This window comes from Symsagittifera roscoffensis, chromosome 2 (genome assembly GCF_963678635.1).
Source record: "Symsagittifera roscoffensis chromosome 2, txSymRosc1.1, whole genome shotgun sequence".
NCBI lineage: Eukaryota > Metazoa > Xenacoelomorpha > Acoela > Convolutidae > Symsagittifera > Symsagittifera roscoffensis.
In genome coordinates, this window is record NC_087063.1 from 43,245,534 (window position 1) to 43,272,090 (window position 26,557).

Below are 26,557 nucleotides of genomic sequence, written 5' to 3' on the forward strand. Positions count from 1 at the left end.
TGAGAAAAGAGTGCAGATCTGCCATAATCCAGAAAACTGTAACTGAGAAAAATGTTGAATACAATTTTGAATAAGAGTTTCAGCTAGGCAGATACCTGTGCATTGAAAGGGTAATAAAACAACTTCGATAAATGTTAGAAAACTTTTCAACTTTGTTCTAAATACTACCCAGATTTTGTAACCTGGGTTCAGAGCTGCACAGAATATCAATAACAAATCTTCAATCATGAGTTTTTGGACAATTTTATTCAAGGAAATCACAACTGGTTTAACTAACTTTTGAGTAGAAATAATATTTAAAAAGAATTTTGCTGTCAAGGGTAGGTATACTGCAGAAATTTTCCTTTTTTCTGGTTCAAAAATTTTTTCCTCTTTAAATCATTAAAACTTTTTTTTTGATTTCTTGATTAACTATCGATATTAAAAAATAACAGAAGTCATAGCAAGATCAGAGGCGCCTGAAAACGGGCTGCATAGTTCCACGGCGTTTTCGCAATGAGATTTTAATTGGTTTCACATGTAGTAAATTTTACAGTGAATGGAATCTACATTGCAAACAATTTAATATTACTACCATTTCTTTAAACAACATTATTTTTATATGGTAGTACTTTAACCTATTTACTATGACGGGAGCATCTGCAGACGCTCATTCTTGCTTTTAAACACTTCCTGCGTTTCAATAATAAAGTTCAAAATGCCGTGGCCTTTTTGGGAATTTAGATATTTGAACAGCAGCAATCGCCCTTTTGGTTTGCACTCTCCATCAAAGATATCAAGAATTTATTTCAGCCCTTGAAACCATTTGAGATCCCCTTCGGCTCAAAATAAATTTTTAGAGGACTGAAACACTACTAGGGCAAAAGGTGTTTCACCCCCCTCCCCCTCCCTAAATTTGCTACTGATTGAAAAGAAAACAGTTTATAAAATTTTCTATGTTTTTTTTGCAAATGAATAGAACACTAACTTATTGATAAATTAAATGAATCATTTCATATTTCGGTTTCTTACATTCTTTTCCCACGTCAGTTCACATGCTTCGATCATCTCAAACTATTGTTAACAAAACTATTGCTGAAACTATTGTTGATATCTCAAACTATTGTTGATTTTAGATGCATGCTTTTAATTTAATTTTGAAGCTTATCATACGGATATGAATGGGTACAATTTGTAACAGTGTGAATTTATTAGGTATGAAAAGAGTAGAAACCGATATATTACATCACTTCTTCCAAACGTGCCGCCGATATGTAGACTAAAATTGTGACATTGATTTGGCTAAAATTCTGATATCAGAGGAATAATCAACGACAAAGCTCCGAGAGGGGCTTTCTCGAATATCTCTTCCCCCTGCAAGTCCATTTCGATCGAATCCAATTTGGGTACAACTTCGAAAGTCCAAGGGGCATTGGCAAAGACGTCCTGATCTCTCATCGCATCAACAGCTTCAGATAATTGTCCATCATAACAACTCACAAAAGACTCACTACAATTAGATCGATTAAAAACACATTCCCAGTTTATTCTCGGGAACGGAGCATTCTTGAAAGCGGCATCCCCGAAAATATCCAAACTTTCGTCCCGATTCATATAGCTTTTAGTGCGAAAAGGATTGTTGAAAGTATCTCTGTGTACAACTACAATTGGGTAACGATTAGAGCCTGCTACCGACGCCGTAAAATGGGGTGGTCCTTGATCGGATTGATCAGAATTAGAGTGCGAGTCATCGTTGAATGACGTAATGAGCGGCGCTTGATGAGTGAGATCATCTTCACTGTCATCGTTTGAATCATACTCAGGGTCGCTATCAGATCTGTTTTCTTCTTTAACAACATTGCCTGATGCATCAATAGATTTCTGTTTGATTTTTGGTAGTTTTTTCTCCAGTTTATGATATCCAGAAGATGCAAAAAACTCGGCAGAAGAATCGCTGTCAATATCTGAGTTTTTCACGCCGCCTTCACCCATTCTAAACAAAATTTAACCACATACTAAAACTAGTTTTTGACTGTTTTTCCAATTCGGATCTTGTTAACTATTTCCCCCCTCTTTTGGACCTTGTTAACTATCCCCCCCCCCCCCTATGCATGCATTATTTTTGACAACCATTTCTGTATAAAATATGCATTTCAAAAATGTCAACAATTAAGTGGGTTTTCATTTTTCCGCGTTCGTATTTGTATTACTCACTATTTATATAATACCCACGTAAAAAGTTTTAACTATATATATTTTCCGAAAATTGTTTTAAGCTATTGAAAATGTGGCCGCCAAAGTTGAATTTCTGAAAATTGGGGGGGGGGGGAGGGGGATAGGTAACAAGATCCTCCCATTCAAACATCAAAAAACCATTAGAAAATCGCAATTTACATCAAATTCAAAAAATATATATAATTCGAAATCTAGTTTTGTAAAAAAAACGATGAAGATAACAAAATAGGATCATTATCTGCGCATATAATCGTAGTAGTTTTCTTCTTCTTTGTGCTTTTCAGTTTTTAATTAACCACTTTGAGCAAAGTTTTTCTACCATCTGAAAGGCATTGATATCTTGAGCTCGAATTTATATAAATATCTCTCTTGTAGTCGTTTTTCATAAATTTATGGGGTCTGAAAATTGGCATTTGGGACAATTGAATTGTGGCATGCTTATTGTACAATTAAGTCATAAGCTGCAGTTTTATCTGCTGCAAAAATGCTGTAAACTGACTCGAGGCAACTAATTTGGTATCTTCAATACGTTACTAGAAGCTGATTACTAGATGGGAGATATCATCAATATTTAAATTCATGAAAAACTTTTTTTAAAATGACTTCATTAGACCTTAAAGAAGTCAGAAAATCCAGCGCTTCTCCCTGATACGAGCAGTTCTGTGATACGTACGTATTAAAAACAATTCGATGACCCTTTATAAAAATAGTTTAATTACAAGTGAATATTCCAAGGAGTTCTGTTCTGCCTCGCATCAATTACAACGATTGATTTGCAGATTTTTGAGGATTTTCTGATGAATGTTTCTTCAACGACAGCTTTTCGAATAAATACAATTGAGAATCATCACAACCTAAGCGTCTGAACAACGTATATAAAGACAAAAATAACTGAGTGCTTTTTAAATCTTCCGAGACGCAAAGAAAAAAGTATATCACGTTGTAGTTTTTGTTCTTTTTAAATCATGCTTGAAAAAGTTCGACGCAATTGTTTTTTTTTCGAAAGGAAAAATTAAATTTCAGAAAAACAATAGTGAAAGATGAACACTAAGCATTGAATAAGCTTTTCGTATCCTTTAATGAGCAGTAAGTGTGCCCAAAATACTTTCGTATACGACCATTGAGTCGAAAACCAAGTATGCCTTAACAAATTTTTAATTAAATGTAAAAATTTTTAAGTGTTTAACTTTTAAAGTTAGAAATAATTTCAACACAACCATCTCGAACAGGCAGTTGGAAAAGAGTCAATGAACGCAAGAAAACAGACTTTGAAAAAAAACGTCAACTATCGAACTTCAAAAAAAGTAAATGGCCATAACACTGAATCAATTTGAGAAAACTGGGTTAATAGGAATAAATTCCGCTAAAAAATCTTACAATTAAATACCAATTTCGAAAGAGAAGTCGTTCACATTTTTTCCCGCCATTTCCACGTTCATATTTAGAGAAAGCAAATTACCTAACTTTCAGTAGATTAATTCAAATTGAGCTCGAAAAGTGCATATATACCCAAGTGCACTCATAAAAGCATTAATATGTATGAATACACATCTGTGGCTATTAGAACTTTTTGAAATTTTCCTGAATAAAAATCACCACGATCATCACCATTTATCCGATAAAACAAAATAAAACCATTTTTTATTCCAAAAAAAAACGAAAAAAATCAAAATCCTAATTAGTAAATTGATTAATTAATAAGACGACAATCAATTATAGCAAAAATATTCAAATGAAAAACTCCATGCTTTGTAACTAAGCAGCCAAAATTTAGGCAGAAACGAAAAACCGACAGTGCATTATTCCCGGAAAAAAATTTCGATGTCATGCATGCTAAAAAAAAAACCGACAGTGCATTATTCCCGGAAAAAAATTTCGATGTCATGCATGCTAATTCCGTCCTGGATGAGAACCCCTCGTAGAAGGATGCAAAGGCAGCCTCTTTAACTTTAGACTAAAGACAAATAAGTCTGGCAGTTGTTAAGGTTTAATAAAAAAGGAAGTTCAATTTCTTTCAGATTTGTAAGACAAGTTATTTACGAGGAAATTCTAGTCCCAATTACAAGACTCTTGCTCTTGCAAGTTTAATTAGATGTTGCGAATCAGAAAATTAATATTCTAAATCCAGAGGCGAGACGCAGCTTTGCGCTTCCTGCTATAAAAATGCCAGACTCGACTTTCGTCGTCCATTTCCTGTACGTTAGCTTTGCGCAAAATGAGCAGAAACTAACCTTAGATTGAACTGAATCTAAATCAAGCTGTTAAATGCCACATCGATTTTGAGAGAAAATTTGGTAACATGAGCCAACGTTGGCTGATTTTATTCAGAGAAATGGGAAAGCAGCAACCAATGTTGCATTCAGCCAGCAACAAAGTAAAAAAAACCTCGTAAATATACTCAGACACACTTCGAAAACAAACGTCCTGGCAAAAAAAAAGAAACTTTAAAGAAGTTTTGTTCACTGTGGGATTGATCATCTGTGATTGATCATCTGATCACTGTGGGATTGTGAGCATCTGCTCTATTGACTACCACTTAACCAATTTAACATTTACCCATACTTTCACACAGTATTCTTATAAAGCAGACATAAATATATGCCATGCAAGAAACAATTTTTCAAAGTCATTCGGACAAGTCCCGTAATTACTTGAGCGTATGTGTTAAAGAAACCCTTGAAATTGAAGTTTGTTTCGACAATTTTCCCACAAACTTATTGCAGCTTCGTGACTAATTTTTGCCAATTAATTATTTCCATCTCAGAGCTCCTTAAATGCTTGACTCTTTACAAAAAGCCTTTCTCAAAATTATCGACGTCAGACAAGAAGTAATGGATTTCAAATTGCACTAAGTTTCGGTCAACCTTTGCTTTCTCGAGTAAGGATTAATGGGTTCTTAAAATATAATTAGCTTCAACGACGTTCAGAAACTAACCATAAAAAGAAAAATTGAAGCTTTTGAAGCGTTCAATTAAAAACGAACAGGCGTAATGTGTCTGTCGCAAATTCTAACGTCACTGGCAGAAGGCAATTCACTGTTTTCATGTCAGTCAAGGTTGCAGCCGTTTTCATGATTTTACGTATTGCCCTTTAACTGATAGACCCAAAATTTTAGATATAGAGGCGAAGCGAAACACAGAAACATAGCATTACCATCTAGAAGACACAAATAAACAGAAAGCCAAGAGCGAAAAAAAAGAAAATACAAAGATCACGAGTAAATCAACACTACTTGAAATTACAATAAAATTGCTATCAGATTTTGGCAACGAAGCCGACAAAACAGATAGGACGACAATAATCAAACAAACGATAGGCCGAAACAATTTCAAACAAAACAGGACCTAGTCGGATTCTTATCTGTTACCAATGCCATCCCGAACGTAGTCGATCTCTCTAGGCCAAATGGGTTACAGAATCCAAGAATTTTGAACTTGTTATGAATCAATCTTTCAAGTGATTTTGTTAAACAAGTTTCCTCGTAATGTGTTAGCCAAAAAAGTCTATATTTCGAATTGATAATACTAAAAAGCGTAAACATGATACTGAACCAGCTATCGGTTTTCATTTACTAATGCATTTTTAATGTAGCCATATATTTTGTAGAACGACTATTTTCTTCCAAAATCAATCTCCGCTTTTTCTTGTAATTATATATCACCATTGATAAGGTAATTAATTTTAAAAAGGTATTTTTATATAACAACGTTTTATAGAAAATTTATTTTCTTTCGAAATAGAATCTAGCCTTCCTTTTTTCAAATTATTTGATTAAAATGAAAAAAGGATTTATTCAGTGTTACCCTTCATTCGACCCTCCTCTCATTCTGTCAGGCGAACTACCTCCCTCCTCCCCATCTCCCGATATCATTCCACGCGAACTGTTATCACTTTCGCCTTCATTTTCGCTCGTCGAGTAGAAACTACTCTCGTCGCCTTCGTCTTTAGTCCTTGCTGCCATTGCTTGTTTGAAGTCTGCAAATACATCCACCGAATCCATCTCATTGAATTTGCCATCATAATCGTCATCGTTTAAATCTTCGTCATTTCGACCGGCGAAATGGGAGGAAAAATCAGCTTCGAAAAGAGGGGTTGTCTGTTGGTGCAGAGGTTGTGTTATTAGGGAAGAAGAAGCGTCTAGTATACTACCAGTGCCATCACCAGGAGCTACAGGAAAGTAATCTAAACAATCAGAAGCGTATATGCAACCGGACCAATAGCAATGTCAATCAAAAACTAGACAATTGACCCTCAGAATCCAGGAGAAACAAAATTCTTTTACAGAGGTGAAATTGCGCTTCGCACCTACTTGCGATATAATACCAGAAACCGCTATTCGGAAACAAATTCAAAAACGTCAAGAAAACTACGTCTAGCAAAATGAATCAGGCTAGTTTTGAAAAAAAGAACATGCCAGGACAATCGAATGTGAAATTCGAATCGGAAAAAATTTTACCAAGCGATAACAAAGCCGAAAAGTTTGAAGCATACACCCTTTAATCCCAAAAAAGTCAACAAGACTAAAAACTTAAGTTGAAGTTAACAAGTCAAAAAAAAGAAAAAATTTTTTCGCTCGTCGAAAGACGCAATGAGGCCATTAAACCGATATAATTTGCAGCCGAAACCTATCAATCCAGGAAAAAAATTGAAAAAAGCAAAAAGTTGTCTTGAAATGACTCAAAATTCGGTCACTAAGCCGATAAAATACAAGCCGAAATCATTTGGGCTGAATAACGTTTTTAAGCGAAAAAAAAAACAAAGAAAAACATACGAAGTTAAGAAATTACAAACAGCAGAAGTAAATCAAAACACTAAAAGCAACTACAATGTAAAAAGCGTACAGTCAAAAATAATAATTATGCGATGTTGCAACTACGCCGAGAAAACATAAGTAGACAAATAATAAGCATACAATTTTTTTTTGAAACGGAATGTTTCCCGTTTGAAAAAAAAACAGGTTTTATCAGTTTCGAAGCCAAGACCATTGCCGTCCCAGTCCTATTCGTTACCTCCAGTCCAAGTGTGCCGGAGACGTAAACAAATGTGAATTCAATAAGAACTGATTTCTAATTTTGACCATTCTGTGAACTAAGTTATTTACGGGAAAAAGTCTAACACCCGATTGCAATACCCTTGCTTATCGCAAGGGGAAAAATCTAGCAAGACATAGAAATGACATTTTGATTAATTCTCAAATACTAAGACTCCTTAACTGAGTTCACAGATTTCGAAGCTTCGAAATGTTTTTAACTTTCTCCTCAAGACTATTTCTATAAGTTGAAGACACTTTCTTGATTATGAATGCAAACACTGAATCACCTTTATTATCTAGGATAAAGGTGTCTGCTGATTGATTGTGAGAGCGGAAGGTGTGATCAGAACCGAGTGACGTCTGTCTTCCGGCTGCTGCTTCCATTATCCATAACTCCCCCGCGTGGCCTTGCTTGGAGTCCCAATATCTGGAGCAGACAAACATGGTACAAGCATGAGGAAAACCATCATGAGCAAAGGACCGAAAGCGCAAAAACTTTGTCAACCAAACAAAGCTCGGTATTCAAAAACTCGAAAGAGATACTTTTGGACAGTTTAAAGGGCGTTGGTTGGCTGAGAACTTTCGCGCACTCGGTCCGAGGGCGTCGTTCAACAGTGCCGAAACTGAAGTGTTCAACAGTTTTGTTGATGACTTACGAAACTGCTGTACAACATTTGATTTGTTGGCACTGTTGCACTACCCCTAGAGGGACATTCATCAGTGGCGAAGTACACCAGTGCCAAAAAATTTTCAATGCTACAGATCGTGATTATAGCAGAACGCCACCAAAGAAATCGACATTTATAATGGACAGTTTTATTTGCTTGTTAGCTTAGCAAAAATGAAGGTTCGTACTAATACACTAATGCTCGCTATTGTTAAAACCGATGGCAATACTCTGATTTTAAGAACCTTTTCATTTGAGCTCAGAACGTCAATATCTCTAAGAGGGTACAAAAAGCTCCTTAAAACTATCAAAGATAACCCTCTATAGTCTATGAACCTGGCACAAAATCTTTGCACTAAAATGTGCAAACTTGTTTCGAAGATGTGGATTGCCCATGTAACACTATGCTCGCAACAGCTGATATCACAAGAACGTGATATAAATCTCACACTAGTAACTCACCGGCTGTGATGGGAAAATGGTTGACACTGAGGGATGTCTGAAGGGCGACTGTTGTCTTCCCATGACTGGTGCTGTGCACGTATAAGGCCGCACTCCCCCTCCTCTGCCCATTTGGTTGTAGTAGCACATTTGGCCGGGGGCGTATCCGAGTCCACCTTGTGCAGCTGCTGTTGTGGGAGCGAACATTCGATTGTGCTGGACCGATTGAAAGGGTACCCTATAGAAACGCTTTTGTAGCCCTTTGAATCAGCATCAATGCGGTTTCAAATTTAGAATTTATATCAATTCATAACATAGTCAATCGAAAATTGGAAATGAGTAATGAACGCAATGTACATTAAAAAAAACTGACTTTCTTGAAAAAATCGCAACTTTCGAGTTTCAGAGAAAAAAATAGATGCCCTCTAAGTTCTATGAACTTCTAGAACAAATTACCATTGGAGCTTTTTTTGATAACATGAACCCAAATAGAGAAAACTTGATCAATAAATAAAGTTTTTATTCAGCTGGAAAACTAAAAATTTAATTGCACTTTCGAAACTAGAAATCGTTCACGTTTTTTCGCGCCATTTCCACGTTTGTATTTGAAGAGTACAATTTACGTCACTTTCAGTAGATGGAATTCAATTGAACTCAAAAAGTGCTTTATGAATGCATCAATATGTATGAATGCACATCTGTAGTTATTAAGGACCTACATCAGCAAGACCTACATAAGAGTCTTCACTACAACCATTATCCTTAGTAAATAAATATAAAAATAACATAATTGAAAAATGATATTTAATACTTTTAATATGAAAATTTGCCAAGAAACACCGCCACCGCCGTTAAATCATCATTCAAAATGGTTTGCCGAGTGACAACTTGGCCGACAATACTTAGGTAGACACCAGTTGAGCCGAAAATAAATTGGTCATAAGAAAATTTGAGCTACAACTTTTACACCGCACTCTGTGAAGCATAGAAAAGCAAAACAATCAATTTTAGAAGTTTAAACAATGCAAAATGAGTTAAAGATGTCGCTATAGTATAAATTCAAACTCAATCAAGTGAAAAAAAAAGACAAATCAAAGCTGGTAGTGTTACAAACTACAGTCCTACTTTCAAATAAAATTGCATGAACATATTTTAACAAAGAAAATTGGAGAAAATTTCAAGCGTTGGACCGTAAACCGACAAAAAATAAGCAGACAATCGATATTCCGACAATTACAGTTTTTTAAAAACGAAATAATTTTCCAATAACAATTACAGTTTTTCAAAAAAAAAAATCGCTTGGAAAATCGAAAAATAGGCGAAGCTGTGCTTTGCAAACACTTGCGAGAACACGACACAAAAAAAAACAGCTCAACCAAATGAAATAAGAAAAAGTAGAAATAAGCCTCGAATTAGCAAAAACTCGGCTACGTGTAGGATTCGAATCTGCGACCTACTGTGCAATCGAGAGATTTTGAGTCTCTCGGACTATTCAATCAGCCACGCACGCTTAACGACCGACACACACTACTAACGAACAAAGCAGCTACATAAGCTAATGAATTGCAATGTCATTCAGCAAAAGTGGCACCAAAGAGAAATAGATTCAATTTTGCCACTAAGTAAATTGGAATATTGTCAAAGTAAATTGGAATATAACAAACTGAAGGAGGCATCCCCACTAACTTTGCATGAAACAAATCCCAAAGCATAAAGCCACATTAAGTATAAATTATGCAATTCAAAAAATTGCGATATATATTGAGTTACAAAATACCTAAAATCCAAATTTCATTATTGCTATGTTTGTTGAAGTAAATCACTTTTTTCGGTTCATTTGATGAATTAAAAATGCATCAACTGTGATAAATTATTGCTATTCGAATGTCGGAGCACATGCTATGAAAAAGTTGTAAGGTGCCCTAGAAGTTTTCCAACACCAGCTTTCCTTTAACTGAAGCAGCTAGTTGCTATTACATTGCCAAAGCTATTCAACAAAATTGCTCTCGATCCTGTAGATGAGGAGTCTGCGGTTATGTCGCATGAAAAATATAGATGCCCAAATAAGGCTGGACGTATCAGTTTGATAAAATTAAAGAAAAAGTTCGGAGTGCGTTCAGTGAATCGAAGTTTTAGTTAACACAGAGGCGAAGCTGAGCTTCGCACCACTTGCGATACAAAACATATACAAAACACAGCGATATCAATGAGCTAGTTTTGAAAGAACATTGAGCCAAGACAATAGAATGGGAAATCAAAACATAAGTTATCACGCGATAAACAAGCCGGAAATACCTAAGCAGAAATGCTAAGGCCGACTTTTTTAAATTATCAAGTCCCCACACCCTCAAACAAACAAACACAAACTTTATTCACGCGTCGAGTGAAACAATATGCGGCCACTATGCCGATATCATATTGGCCGAAACCTATTAAACGGACAAAAAAGGAATTTTTATTAGTCTTATTTTTTTTGGCTTGATTTTTTTAATTAAGTCCCCCCTCACTCTCAAAACACAGACAAGCACACACACCTTCAAAGCAAAAACAAGCACACAAAAACTTTTTGCGGCCATTAAACCGATGTAATATACGACGAACCTTATCAAGCGGAAAAAAAACGTTGTCATGAAAAACTTGAACTGTAATTTCTATTAAGATTATTAGCATTTTATGCGATCAGGTGAACTTAAAAATTATGTTTAGCTTGAAACCACTCACAGTTAGGCCATTAAGCCGATTTTATATAGATCGGAGCCTGTTAAGCCGAAAAAACGACAACAAAAAATAAAAAAATCGAGTTGGAAAAATCGCAACCAACAAAAAGCAAATTTTGAAAAGGACGGATATTTAAAATAACAAAAACTCAACCATGCTTAATATTTGCAACCGAGAGGAGTAGAATTTTCAAGCAGGACGAAGATGTGAAAGATTTCAGATGTGATTACTGTGGACAAAGTTATTTACGGGAAAAAAGTCTAGTACCCGATTGCAATACCCTTGCTATCGCAAGCGTAATCACCAGATCAGTATGCCAGAAGACGTGATAATTAATCAATTGTGGAATCAAAGTTTTATAGCAGCCATTTTTCCTGGTTTGGAACAATAAATTTTAAACTTTGGGTTCATGGCAAAAGTTTTTCTTCTCAATTTTTAGTTTTAACTCTCGGTTTGTGATAAAAAATTAACACATTAAACAAATCCATCTTAATATCATATAAAGAAAATTTCGCTCGAATAAATACTTCAATTTCGGTTTACTGATATGATCTTCCCGTTTTCGGTTTCTGATACAACCATTTACTAACTTAGCAGCAAGTGTTTACATTTACTAACCTAGCATCAAGTGTTTACAGTAATGCGTAATTTTGGGAAAAGTAACGAAATGTTAAAAATAGCCAGCAGACAGTTGGGAAAGAGTCAATGAACGCAAATAAACAGGAAAAAAAGTCATTTTTGAAAAACTTCAACCTTCGAACTTAAAAAAAAATGAATTGAAATTAACAAGAAATTAAGTCAAACCGTAAATTGGAAACTTACGGAAACTTAATCCCTACGAAAAACAAAATTTGGCAGCGTAGTTTAAGAAAGTCGAAAGTTTCAAAAAAATGGTCAAAATGAGACAATTTCTATGAGTATAGCTTTTCCCACGAACTTAATTTCCAACGAACGGAAAATTAAGTTTCCAACGAGCGGAAAAACTAAATTTGAGCCTGAACAAATAAGAATATTCCTGAAAAAAATCATCAGAACCTTTATAAGAGTCTGATCTACGTTACTGGGTTCTTAAAAAAAAACGGACACTTACCAAGTTTCTTGCTAATAATCAATCAAAACTACGGATAAAAGTCTTGTGCAGGTGAGATCCTGAAAACAATTCGAGCCGATTGTTTCCCTGTATTCAGAAGTGGCACATTCGTTTTTGAGTAATTGAACGAAGCCCAATAATGAGTCTTAGGTCAATTTTTTCCAGACCCAAAACGGATTCCGCAGCATAATTTGAAAAATTCGTTGAAGTAAGATTAACCCTACGTTGTTTATAGATTAAAACCTCTATCTCATAATATGTCATCAGATTCGAGCAAAATCGGAAACCAACAAAAATTTAAAAAATGAAGTCCAACCTTGATTTTCTACAAAAATTCAGACGTAGCAGCTAACTAAAGATTAATCTTAACATAGAATTTTCTGAAGGATTCTAAAACTCTAAATCTGGCTGTTTATTGTGAAAACTCGAAAAACTTTTTAAAAAAAACTGAAAACTTCAATTTGGAAATTTGCCCCCAAAGCTGTTTAATGAAGTTCAAAATGAAAATTCTTAAGTCCATAGCTGATTGCTTAACACAATTGGGAGAAATCTTTAAAGCAAAGAAAACCCATACAACTTAATCTTAAATTTCATCCTTCAAACTCAGATTTGGCAACATATTTCTCGAGAAAAACAAAACGTTTCCAACGAACGGTCATTTCAAAACGCGGATTTTTCTTCTTTATTGCGTTTGATTTTTTTTCAAACGAAAGGCATATCCGCTACGCAGAAAAACATTTCAAGCACGTTTTTTCAATTGAAACCTTACTCTTAGATTTAGCAGGCATACATGCGTCGGAAAGATCTCGAATAACGGTCAAAATTACAAAAAAAATTTCTGTGACAAAAACTTTTTCTACAAAAATAAGCGTGTAGCTGCTAATGCTGTTAAAAATTTTGCTTCCTCTTTTCTATTGAACCCTTTTTCTCAAATATGGCAGCGTAGTTTAAGAAGAAAGTTTCAAAAAAAGGTCAAAAAGAGACAATTTCTATGAGTATAGCTTTTCCCACGAAAATTAGGTTGTAGCCGTTTATTCAGGAAAGAATCCAAACAAGGCCTCTTGCTATTGAGTCCCTGATCTCAGACTTAAGGCAGGGTAGTTTCTAAAATTTCACGTTCTGTTGATTGAAGTCTTCATTTTTGGGGAAACAACCTAAAATGGGTCAAAAAATTCCCCTACCCGAAAGTTTCGAAGGCTCTCGGGTACGGTAAAAAAGGAGACTTGCGCAATAAGCAAAATACAGGGGAGTAGCTGCTCTTTCCGCCACTTTTTTGAAAACAATGGTGCCACACTAAGTAGCACTAATATTTGCGACTTAACTTGGGGGGAAAAGTGGTCCTGTAGTATCAGACAACGCTCCACTTATGTAAGCAAAAGAAAAAAAAACAAAAGTCAAACCGCGAAAACTATTCCATAAAAAAATTGAGAACCCGGAAGATTTGGGGAAAACGTTGTGTTAAGAAGTTCATGAAGCTTTCTCTTAAAACATCCATATCCTAAACATAGCCAACAGACAGTTGGAAAAAAGTCAGTGAAATAAATGAAAAAAAAACCAAAATCTTTTCTGAACGAAAAAATAATCAACCAGACCTATATGACAGCGAAGTTAACAAAAAAAAACATAATTTTTCCTGAACAAAACAAAATCAACCAGACCTCTTGAAAAACAATCAGAAAAAAAAACAAAAGAGACGAGCTTAGAAAGTGACCTGAACTCATGTCGTTCATTTATGATTGCACGTTCAATTGCTAATGCAATGGAACACAGTTCATTGAAACTTCTCACTTATCAGCATACGTCTGAATTCTAACCATATTTTCAGGACAGACTTTACATGCAAAGAAGGGAAATGTACAAAATATAAAATACCTTGCCTTGGTTGAGCTGCATTAGATCCCAATAGTCCACTCGTCGAAGGAAAATCGAAGGCTGGTTTGAAATCTAAAAAAAACCAACCATTTTATTTTCATTAACGCTTTTTCGAGATAATTCACAAATTCAAGTGTCCTCTTTTCGGACGCCTTAAAAACGACCACGCCCCCTTCATTTCCTAGCATCAAAACTTTCTATAAAAAATGTTGGCAACCATGAAACTCGCTAGGTTTATGTCGTGAACTGGGCATTTCGACTTAATCTGGCAAATAATTTAAACAAAATTGCATTCTGTTCAAGCTTTGAGTTACTATTGATTTACTGTTTCAAAACATTTTCCGAGCTTAAATAAATGGCTGTGGAAACAATCAAACTGCCTACTGGGGTTTGAAGTGGGATCCAGAGAAAAGGGCGCAGATCCAAAAACATCTTCCTGGGTTCCAGCTCCTATAAAATGCGATGAACTAATCAAACACGTAAGCCGCAATGTTTAATTACCGCAATATAATTACGGGATATTTCTAGATTAAGATCTTTAATTACCGATCAAATTTGCTCTAAAATGCTTGACTTTTTATCCAACTCTACTCTCGGAAGCTTGTAAGTCTACGCTCGGAAGCTCGTTATGAAAACACTCTTTGACAATTAGGTGTTTAAAAATGCCTCACCTTTGTCAATCGGTTTGGCCTGTCCAAAGTCTCCATGGTCCTCGAAGGGGTTCAGCATCTAAAAGCATGAAATCTCCGAGCGATGAACGATATCAAACAGCTCATCGCTTACATGTTACATATGAAAAAAGTCATGTAGTACCAGTGCTCCGGGTGAGACAATCTTCTTACCTGAGCGTGAGGTGGATGAACAACATTCCTGTTTAAATCAGGTCTGGAGAGGTTGGAGAAGAACCTCATCTCGGATGGTGTTCCTACACTGACATTGCGTCTATGCGAATTCCCAGCTGCTGCCATGTTAACAGTTCCAGTTGGAAACTAAAAAATAGGGCTCTAGTAGGGTAGTTTTCAACAGCAATTTTTGAAATACGTTAAAATTTCAAAAAGTAGGTGTTTTCTACGCCAAAACAACTAATTTTCTGCCACAAAAATGTTACGTCAACTTTAATATTCAACAAAAATTGAATTGAAAAAATTCATTGACTTTCAGAAGCGAAAGGCGTATTCAGGAATGCATCTAGAGTTTTCGAGCTGTGCGAGTATTCAAAAAAACTATCGAAATTTTAATTAATAATTTTAATTTCCCAAATTGAAATTATAGGTTCTCCTAAAACACTAAGAAACCAGAAATTGTCGAATGTTTGGCGCCTACAGCATTTTGCAAAAATGTGAAAAAGGCCATAATCGGGGCCTTTTTGGACAGCTTCAATCTTTGAGAAAGGTTCCAGGAATGTAAGGCCAAAGTACTTAACGCAAGCCATTTTGACACGAAGTTCCGGCATTTTTGCATAAGGTCAACCTCGTGCGCGGTACGAACTATTGACCGCATAATCAAAAACCATGTCTCCTGTTAGATCTGCATTTAACGATGCATATTTTGATATTGTCCTATTAACTTGGGTTACTTAAAAAACCCAATATAATTTGCCTGTCTTTTCCTGGATTACAAAACAGCACAAACCCTCTCATTCACATCGCTATCTTGTCACGTTGTCAAATCTACCGATTTCAATATCCGCTCAAACAAACTTAATTTCACGCGTTGTTGGAATAAGTGAAAAAATTAGCATAATCAACTTCTAATTAGGGATATCAATGCTAGAAAACGAGATAGGTCACATTTCCTGATAAGATCACATCAAATTACATCAGGGCCTGAATAAACTCAGTTCGCATGAATAGAATTATTTTCAGCTAGCCTGAGAAATAGGTTGTTGTAGGTTGCATGCTTGGAGTAAATTTGCCACGTGTTGATGCGCTGCTGATTTAGCCGATTCCGAGAAATTCATCAAATCAGAGGAATCTCTCTCTTCATCATTCGGTGCCTGTTCGGTAATAGCTACGTGAGGGGCTGAATTAGGCTGTTGTGAAGTCAGTTCCAGTAGAGGATTATTGTTTGAAGTGGAAACTAAAGACTGGCCTTTTGACCTTGGCCTGTCTATACTTGTCTGGTCTTGAGTAAGACTGGGAGTTGCAGTCACGTTCACAAGAGACGGTTTAGATACAGTTGCGTTTTCTAAGGATTGAAAGGAAAACAATGAGATAACTACCATTGAATAAAAGATTATTTTATTTAAACCAAAGCAAGTTGAATAACCTTGAAAATTTGGAGAATCGTGAGAAACATCTCGGGCTTTTTCGGTCAATGTTTTCCTTTCCTGAACTGCTGGTGATTTCATGTTTCTAAATAAAAAAAATCAGCAAGAGATTGTCAATAGTATATTTTTGTTATAGCAACTATATTTCTTACGTTTCTCTCATATTTGACATTGAAGCCACCTCATCTCCCAATTTCGGTAGAGACGACTTCTAAAACATTAATTTGATCGCACAAATTTGTCATCGTAGAGAAAAGTTGTTTTATTCGTTCAGCCAGGATGGACAAACCCTCCACAAAAATAATTGATCCGAAAAAGACGAACGTAGAAATTTATTAAAGCTTAAGAAATGTGGAATCAAATGATTGCGGGTTCAAATCGCGGGTGGGCATCATTTTCCAGTGTGAGATCTTGTAAGTTGAGTCATAACTTTATGCGCGCTGGTTACATGCGCTCTTGCTACTTAAATAATTAACCTCCGGGTTAGGCCTCCAGTCAGTTTGACTAAAAAATTTATCTCAAAACATGAAGGGACCATGTCTAATCATGCAGCTCTAACCTCTATATTTTGGACTGGATTAGGTTTTCTAGCCATCTCGAATGCCACGTGTGACACCTGGAAGATGTCCGGACGCTGCGAGGGATCCACGGTCAACATGTACTCTAAAACAACACTGAAGCTTCTAAAACTCATTTTCACTCGCAATATTTAAGCTTTAACTTCCATTCTTATCAACTGATGAAGAAGTTCTACAAACCATGGATACACAATTTTCAATCAAAAGTTAAATTAAACACCGAGGTTGCAGAGCAAATATCAGGGAAACAGAAATGAAGTAAGCCTCCAAAGCCATTTAAAAAAAAATTTCCTGGGAGCTGGAAAAATGTTTTGTCAGAGGGAGCTGGGAAAAGGTAGGAAAGTCTGTGAAAATTTTAAGGAATCAATGAATGCATATTCATAATAATCTACATTTCTACTGTGAACTTACTGATGAGTTGGTGAACTCTAGGCGAATATTTCGAATCAGGTGGAAAAATGACGTTCGAAGATTGAATGGCCAGAATGGATTCTCCGAATGGGAGAGTGAAGAAGCATAGCTTGTACAGCAAACATCCCAACGCCTATCAAAGAATAACATTACTCCATTTAATAGTTAGTGAGAAATCATCGGATCAGAATCGCTCGACAACATTGAAACTGGTAAATCTCATGTAATCGATGCGAAGGGTTAAACGAAATGAAAAAGTGTAAAACAAGTGTATTAATGCAACAAACATGTTTGAATCTAACAATAATATGAAGGTGCTTCTTGCGACATTTTTTCTGTTGTTAATAAGCTGTTTCAGAAAAATAATTGATCAAATCGAATATTATCAATTTCGGCAAATGGATTTATCGGCCATCTTACATACGACCACGTTTAAACCATCAATTATGAAAACAGATCAGTAATGATTTAATTATATTTAGCTTGAAGGGATCGTTATTTATACTGACCCAAATGTCGGCTTTGATAGAGATACTCTTCCCAGCATACAAATCTGTCATTTCGGGAGCCCTATAGGACAACGTAGTATACCTGAAACAAAACATCAGAAGATGACATATCAACTAAGCAAGGCTATCAGAAATGTACCTGTTTATTTCACTAAACCAGATGCGTGACATCGCGGTCTTTTTCCAACTCTACAAAGTATCTAGATGAATGCGTCTCTATATGAGAAAAATGCTTCATTCAATAAACTACTTCTAATCAAAATGGAAAAGATATAGATTGTCGCCTGGTCCACTACCAGCACGTCGAAGCCAGCTTCGAAAGTTCAGTCTTTCCTAACTGGACTTATTTTCCTGTCATATCTAGTTTTTGATTCAAAAGGGTTGAATTCAAAACATAGCCAATAGATGGTTGGACAAACTTACGAGAACAAGGACAAAAATACTTGATTGCAAAATTTCTTTCGAACTCCGAAGGAAAAAACATATCACGTAAAAGATCTTTGAAGATCAAGAAAACATTATCATAGGCACTTTCTTGATAAGAATAATCTAGAGAAAACTAGATCAATAGGTAAAACTAGATCCATTTTATTCCGCTGGGAGATTGAAAACTTAAATCTTTCTTCGAAACTGAAGTCGATCACGTTTTTGTAGTTGTTTTGAGTCATTCAATCACTATTTTCGATAGTGGCAGTTGCCTTCCTTTCAACAATAGAAGCTAAACGAACATGCAGAAATCAGAAGTCAAACTGCGAAACACCAGTTTTCGCGTGAAAAATTTTCAAGACAAACATTTTTTGGAAATCTACCAACACTAAACTTCAGGTACATAATTATCTGTTTCTGATCTAGCGCCATGTCATTCGCACCAATTAGCTCGCCTCAACTCAATTTTTAATGACTTTTGAACTTGATCGATTTTGACCTTTCAGTTAAAGCCATTGAAACCCTTTCAGTTTCTAGAACAATTTATCATTGGCGCTTTTTTGATAAAAATTAACCCAATGTGAGAAAACTGGATTAATAAATAAAACTGGCAAACCTGAAAATTAAAATCCACACTCGAAACTAGAAGTCGATCATGTTTTTCATGACCTTTACACTTTTGCTGTTCGATAGTGGAGTTTGCCTCCCTTTTAACAAATAAAATGAGCTGAACTTAAAAGAAGTCAAAACTCAAAACGCGAAAAAGTCAATTTCAGCATGAACAAATATTAAAACTTTCATGAAAAAGATCATCGCGACCTATAGAATATTCTGAACGAACTACTTTTCCTAAAAGAAACGATTATAATTGTCCAAAATAACTATCTTTACTCATTACGAGGCCAAACTGTGCACTGGATAGGAGCACAATTTTGTGTCTGTATGTTCCTGGATTCCAAAATTAAGTGGATTCCACAAACTAAATTTCAGTGGATTCCGCATACATATACCAGTAACGTAAATTTTGTCGGCACATTTGTTTTGTTGCGGATTCCGCAACAAGCAAATATAGCTAGTTGTTCTGGATTCCTCAACTGTAAGTGGATTCCGCAAAATGAAAGCGGAATCCGCAAATGTAAGTGGATTCCGCAAACTGTAAGTAGATTCCGAATTTTGTTCGATACTGAAATTGCATATGAACAATTAAAAGCTGAGCTGGAATTATTATCTCTAGCAATGCGGAATTTAAAAGCAAAGACTTAACCATTGTCAGCGGAATCCACGAACAAGTCTTAAAACATTGGTTACCTAAATCGGTGGATGTAATCTTTTAGTATTTTGGAAACTCAACACCAAACAATTTCAATATTTGGAGTCATTGAGTTGAGAGTGTATAGAACACACAGCATATCGACATATTAGGTCAGTATTTGGGATTGCGTCAATCCCAAATACTGATTTTGGAAGCACAACGCCGAATAAATGCAGTAATTGTAGTCATTGGGTTGAGAGTGTATGGAAACACAACACACAGCATATCGCCAATTTAGATCAGTATTTTGGATTCCATCGATCCCAAATACTGGTCAGTAATTGGGATTGATGAAATCCCAAAAACTGGAATAATGTGGAATAAATATAGAATATATCCATTATTTGGAGTCATTAGGTTGAGAGTGATTAGAAACCCAACGCATAGCACATCGTCAAATTAGTTCAGTATTTGGGATTAACAAATAAAATGAGCTGAACTTAAAAGAAGTCAAAACTCAAAACGCGAAAAAGTCAATTTCAGCATGAACAAATATTAAAACTTCCATGAAAAAGATCATCGCGACCTATAGAATATTCTGAACGAACTAATTTTCCTAAAAGAAACGATTATAATTGTCCAAAATAACTATCTTTACTCATTACGAGGCCAAACTGTGCACTGGATAGGAGCACAATTTTGTGTCTGTATGTTCCTGGATTCCAAAATTAAGTGGATTCCAAACTAAATTTCAGTGGATTCCGCATACATATACCAGTAACGTAAATTTTGTCGGCACATTTGTTTTGTTGCGGATTCCGCAACAAGCAAATATAGCTAGTTGTTCTGGATTCCTCAACTGTAAGTGGATTCCGCAAAATGAAAGCGGAATCCGCAAATGTAAGTGGATTCCGCAAACTGTAAGTAGATTCCGAATTTTGTTCGATACTGAAATTGCATATGAACAATTAAAAGCTGAGCTGGAATTATTATCTCTAGCAATGCGGAATTTAAAAGCAAAGACTTAACCATTGTCAGCGGAATCCACGAACAAGTCTTAAAACATTGGTTACCTAAATCGGTGGATGTAATCTTTTAGTATTTTGGAAACTCAACACCAAACAATTTCAATATTTGGAGTCATTGAGTTGAGAGTGTATAGAACACACAGCATATCGACATATTAGGTCAGTATTTGGGATTGCGTCAATCCCAAATACTGATTTTGGAAGCACAACGCCGAATAAATGCAGTAATTGTAGTCATTGGGTTGAGAGTGTATGGAAACACAACACACAGCATATCGCCAATTTAGATCAGTATTTTGGATTCCATCGATCCCAAATACTGGTCAGTAATTGGGATTGATGAAATCCCAAAAACTGGAATAATGTGGAATAAATATAGAATATATCCATTATTTGGAGTCATTAGGTTGAGAGTGATTAGAAACCCAACGCATAGCAAATCGTCAAATTAGTTCAGTATTTGGGATTCAATCGATCCCAAATACTGGTCAGTATTTGAGATTGATGGAATCCCAAAAACTGGAATAATGTGGAATACATATGGAATATATCCATTATTTGAAGTCATTAGGTTGAGAGTGATTAGAAACCCAACGCATAGCAAATCGTCGAATTAATTCAGTATTTGGGATTGCATTGATCCCAAATACTGGCCAGTAATTGGGATTGCATCAATCCCAAACAGTGATCTATTCTAGTAAATTTCTATTCTTGTAAATTTCTATTCTAGTGAAATCAAATCATGTATAATTTTAAAGGCTACTACACATATAAATATATGTAAAGGGAGTCCGCAAACAAAATGCGGATTCCACTTACAATTTTCGGATTTCACTTACAGTTGCGGATTTCACAAGAGCTCAATTTAACGATACAAACGTTTTATCATTTGTTTGTGGATTCCACAAACTGTTCTGGATTCCGCAAATAAAGTTGCGTATTCCTCAAATTCGCCTATTTTTCGAGCGATTTTGAGCGGTACAATGATTTAGGTATTTGTTTGTGGAATCCAAAACAGCATAGAAGATCAAAGAAAAGTAGCAATGTTGCGGATTCCGCGACAAATCTGATTTTGGCCTGTTGCGGATTCCGCATACAATGCAGAGAAGGCACAGTTTGGCCTCGTAATGCTTCGTTCAATGACATCTTAAAACGCTCAAATTGAATTCACGGAAAAAATCTGCAAGCAGGCGAAAAAGCCTTTAATTCGGAGAAGCAGAGATAGTAGTTGAAAACGAAAAAATATATTTCTTTGAAAATCAAAACTGAAATCATGGAGATTATCAAGCTTATTGAAAACAAAGCTATTGCAGGATTGCAGTTCGAATGCCATCGCAACTTTCGGAAAAAAAACACGGTTATTTTTTGCTTGACATATTTTTCACCTCAACTTTTATTGTATCATTTTCAAACTGCGAATAGTTCTAACAACATAGTTCAGTAATTGACACATACTTTTTGATTTCCTCCTCCATGTCTGGTATGTTTGCTCCTGGGGCGGAGGGGTCCATTACTCTGTTGGTGGCACTGCCAAAGTCACACAGCACGTAGTGACGCCCATTGAACAGCACATTCTCAACCTGTAGGTCAAATCGAAGCCATGAAATTGAAATCTATCTTTCATTATGTTTCCTATTGGCTTTTTTGAAGCTTTAACCCAGGGGTTGTTCATGTTCTTATGAAGAAAAGCAGTATCAATTTTTAAAGGTGCAAATCTTCTTTGATCAATGTGTTACGCTCCTCCGGTGTTTTAGAGAAGTCTTCAACGCATTAAAGGTAATAAGAAGTCCTTGACAATACGAAGTACATTAACATCGGAAGCAGTGGATCAATTGAGCAATCTCTCCCCCCCCCGTTATGATCAATTGAACTATATCGCCGCTAAGCATATACGGCAAAACACTATAAAAAGAGGTTTTCAAACACGAACACGTGGTTGAAGTGCATATAGGTCGCAATCACTTGGTCGACTGAATTTGTGTCGAGAAATATATTTTTGAATTTTTTTCTTCAATTTTTTCTTCTTTTTTGGTTTGGGCGATTATTGCTTCGAGGTAAGCAAGTTACCAGAGTCAGTTCTATGACCTTTATTTATGTAAAAACCTACTGCATCCTAATAATGTACGTAATCAATCGCACATTTTTGTTCAAGCAAAACAGGAAAAATTGTGTTTAAAATGCGACTAATTTGGCCATTTTTTCACTCTGAATCTAGTTTTTGGGTTTTCAAGTGATTTTTGGTTCTCCGCGTTTATTGGAGAATATAGCGTATAGTTTTACATAATTAAAAGTAGTTCAAGTGGCTATAAACAGGTCTCAAGTACCCATTGAGCTATCTCCCCCAAGTCAGAATAGGGGAGAGATTGCTCAATTGATCCGAAGCAGTTTGATAACACCCAGAAAGAAAACGCATGGATCGCCTGTTCTTTGATTTCTCAAAGAAGATGGGCAGCTAACGGTTTTTTTCCCAAAAATTAAGACCGAAATTTCAACTGACAGATAAACTTCAAGCTACAGCTCATCCCAAAAAATAGCGTTTAAATGCTATCTTTCGTGATTGAGCTTTCCTATGCTAAGTTTCCGAATTTAATGCAATCGTTTGTGTTATGTTTTTTTTCCAAAAAAATTGCCTGTGGCTATCTTAGTCTGTTTACCTAATTTCGGTTTCTTACTTTGACATCACGATGGATTATGGGTGTCTTGCAGTGGTGTAGTCTACTCAGTGCTTCGCATGTGTCACACAATACACGCAGCACTTCCGTCTGCGAGAAGTGTCCATGTGAGCCCGCCAGTCTGTTCATGTCCTCAATTACACTACCTATTACAGATTAAAATTTCAAACATAAATTGATTTCAAATTTTAAATTGATTTTCCAAAAACTGAACTGCAAATACATGCTGTCGATTAATTGTTCGTAAAGTCGAATGAATTCATACAAAAAGCAACACTTTCACGCTAATTTTACACGGAAAGACATCGCGTTTCATTGATTTGAAACGGTCATTCAATTCTTCTCATTTAAATTGTAAGTATATTGGGACTACAAATGCCATGAGTAACATTTTTTTCGCAATAGCTCTCCGAGAAGCTGCGCATTCAATGTTACAAAGCTTCCTTAGAAAAGCAATTATTTACACAGAGGCGAAGAGAAGCTTCCCTTCATTTGCGAACCCTAAAAAAACATAGCCAATTTACGATTGGCAATTTTTCGATAAAATAAACCCAATTTGAGAAAAATGGATCCGCATGTAATTTTTTTTTAGTACGCTGGGAAATCTGAAAAAACTCCATTTTCGAAACTAGAAGTCGATTACGTTTTTCGTTACCTTTTAACTTTCGCTGTTCGATAGTGGAGTTTGTCTTCCTTTTAAATCAAAATGAAATCGCGAAATAATAAATTTGAGCCAGAACAAATTTAAAGACTTTTTCCCCGAAAAAACAAGAAAAAAAATCATCGACTCTAGAAGTGAAAAAAGCTGGAAGAATTAAGAATCTTTATAACCTTTCAATTAAAAATCTATAGAACAAAAATCTGAACTCGAAAGAAGACACACTACAATAAATCGATTTATCTTTACCAATCTTTACCAATTTATCTTAACTCAAATAAGAAATCCAGAATAACTATTCAAAATAATCAAATTTAAAAATAAGCTCAAGAAAAATTTCATGTCAAATAAAACTTAACTCCAGCTGTTCCCGGCTATTCAACGAACAAAAATTAAATTGAAATGAAAACCTTAAAAAGCAGTTATAAGGTTTAATCGGAAATTCATAGACAACCATTAATTTTATCTCAATTTATCTCAAAGTTGTCTCAAAAAAAAGTTTCACAAATTCTATATCAAAAAACTTTAAATGTGACTTTCAGATTTTTGGGCTCTACTACAGCACGAGAAGTTTTAATAGAGCCTAATTTCACTGTAGAAAAACTGTAAATAAAAAAACTTCCAACAGCCTTATAGAAAACAGTTGGCAAAACAGTTTATAGAAAAGGTCAAAAAATGAAAACAAAAGGTTCAACTATTAAAAAATCTGCTGAAGCTTAAAACAGTTAAACACTAGGGGCCCAGCTAAACCTGAAGGTACCTATTTGATATATATTTCTAGAAAATGCACTGATGTGAAAGGTAATGCGTATTTTTCAAAATGTTTCAAAATATCAAAAAGGTAGATTTATCAAATCCATAGATGATTCTTATCAAAAGTACAGAAAAAATGCTATTGCAGTGGAGATTAAAACATCTCCGTTTATTGAATTTCTTCATTTGGTTCAGTCATTTTTGGGAAATTTAACATGTCCAAAAATGATTCGAAAGGTCAAATAATTCTTTAATCCATAGCGGATTTCTTCCCAAAATTAAAAAAATCTGCTAAGCAGAGGATACCCCTACAGCAGTTCTTTCGATTGACCCCTTAATCTCAGATTTGAAACTGTAGTGAAAAATCAAAAAATTCTAATAACGAGCAAAATTTTAAAAAATAGACTTGTACGAAGTCCATTATTGCTTTTCAAGAAAAAAGAGAGAGTAACCTAAATTGAAATTTCACTTTCTCTAAGGCGAAAAAATTTTTTCCTCAAAACCTCTAAGGCGATAACTTTTTTCATCAAAAACTTACATAGCCATAACATGTTTTTACAAAAATCAGGGCGTAGCCGTTTATACAACGCCGTTCAGATAACATCACAAATTCATTGTGAAACATTAGGTTTTATTTTACACAGCAACAAGCCTATTATTTTCTTTTTTTAATTGATTTTGTTTTGCTTAAATTTTAGTCATTTTTGAAATAGACAATATATATGATCCAAGTGCTTAAACTTTAGTCTATTTTTGTAAGAGACTATATATGATCCATTTTTACCTGGACAAAACTCTGTGAGGAGTAGCACCTCGTGCACACCCGAATCTCCCTTTCCAGGGGCCACTCTGATGTGGGAGTCCAGATGAGTCACTATGTTCTTGTGCCCGGACAGCGTCTTCTGCAACAAACATTTTAGCAATATCTTTCCTGAGTTCATTCATCCTTAATCTTACCATACAGTTTATTGACAGATCAACAAGACACCGCAAGAAATAAAGGCGGAATAACTACATTTCATCGATGAATTTTATTACAAAATTGACTCATCGAAAACATCTGATACCATCTTCTATCAATGTCGTGCGGTAAGTTAAGCGCACGCTTCGTTGGTCCTTCGGTAGAACTTATTTATCTGATTGGCATCCCCCTGTTTGTTGGAAACTATGCGCCTATTGCTGTTTTGTAATTTGTTTAGGAGCACATCATTTGAGAGACAACCCAAACAAGTAAAGTAGTAGCAGAAAAAAGAATCGGTTAAGCTAACTGTCTTACGAGAATGGTTAGTTCCCTCTTGGCAACTGCTAGGTCAGCCTCATTGTTCACAAACATCCGCTTTAGTGCCCCCTTCTGCCCTGAGGGAGTGCGGGCCAGAAACACCAGAGCAAATCCACCTGCATAGACAGGACAGTTTTCTTCAAATGCGTATGAGTATTAAAACATGACCAGCTCGCATGTAATAACCATGTTGCTTCCATTTACGTACTCATGCATTATACGACAGAATCAGCCTCGCACTAACCACAAACCGTTAAGAGAAAGCGTTGAATTTCACAACTTATTGCACAGCATATACCCAAAAGAACCGATTTTTTCAATAGCGCTTCTTGAGAACTGTCTAAGCTAAAATTGAAGATGAAAATTTTTGAGATGAATTTTAATGAACACGCTTTAAAACATTTAAAAACTATATTGCAATGTCACGGACCTTCTGCTATGATATCTTCTATATTGCATGTTGTGGTGCCGACAAGCATCGGCTTGCCAAGTAACGCCTTCAATGCGCTGGATTTTTTCTTCATTCTTCTTCCAAATTGAAGGCTTATCGTCTCTCAAATTCAACACAGACGAAAAATGTTACGCTTTAGTTTTAACACTGATAACTCCCTTCTGCGTTTGCACACGACAGACAGCCGCAGAAACGTTGATTTTTCACCGATGACTAAAAGTTGGCATTGCAAATATT

General features: G+C 35.5%; 2 protein-coding genes across 3 annotated transcripts in view; both read right to left on the reverse strand.

Annotated features, from left to right (window-relative positions):
* Positions 1–26,557, reverse strand: part of LOC134840261 (dynein regulatory complex protein 9-like) — an 82,793-nt gene that overhangs the window by 26,568 nt on the left and 29,668 nt on the right. The gene's annotated exons all lie outside the window — the stretch shown is intronic.
* On the reverse strand, positions 903–26,555 carry LOC134840260 (uncharacterized). 2 transcript variants are annotated; one of them, XM_063856007.1, is made up of 19 exons: positions 26,300–26,555; positions 25,867–25,985; positions 25,375–25,492; positions 23,180–23,325; positions 21,963–22,087; positions 17,802–17,883; positions 17,293–17,425; positions 16,863–16,966; positions 16,456–16,514; positions 16,303–16,388; positions 15,905–16,221; positions 14,877–15,023; positions 14,706–14,763; positions 14,419–14,484; positions 14,035–14,106; positions 8,376–8,592; positions 7,534–7,673; positions 6,018–6,396; positions 903–1,972 (listed from the first exon to the last, which is right to left on the reverse strand). In XM_063856007.1, exons 1-19 carry the CDS (start codon positions 26,391–26,393, stop codon positions 1,282–1,284), a joined length of 3,153 nt encoding a protein of 1,050 aa, XP_063712077.1. In that variant the 5' UTR covers positions 26,394–26,555; the 3' UTR covers positions 903–1,281. The 2 variants fall into 2 exon arrangements, 1 of the variants encoding a protein (XP_063712077.1); XR_010162412.1 differs by lacking the exon at positions 903–1,972 and having other exon boundaries at positions 6,284–6,396; positions 14,040–14,106.

Excerpts from the sequence above, each read along its gene's own strand:
- LOC134840260 (XM_063856007.1), bottom strand. The coding sequence starts at position 26,393 with ATGAAGAAAAAATCCAGCGCATTGAAGGCGTTACTTGGCAAGCCGATG. Across the intron at positions 16,389-16,455 it reads ATGTCAAATATGAGAGAAAC|AAACATGAAATCACCAGCAG; the intron begins GTAAGAAATATA and ends TTTTTTATTTAG. Across the intron at positions 1,973-6,017 it reads AGAGGAGGGTCGAATGAAGG|AATGGGTGAAGGCGGCGTGA; the intron begins GTAACACTGAAT and ends AATTTTGTTTAG.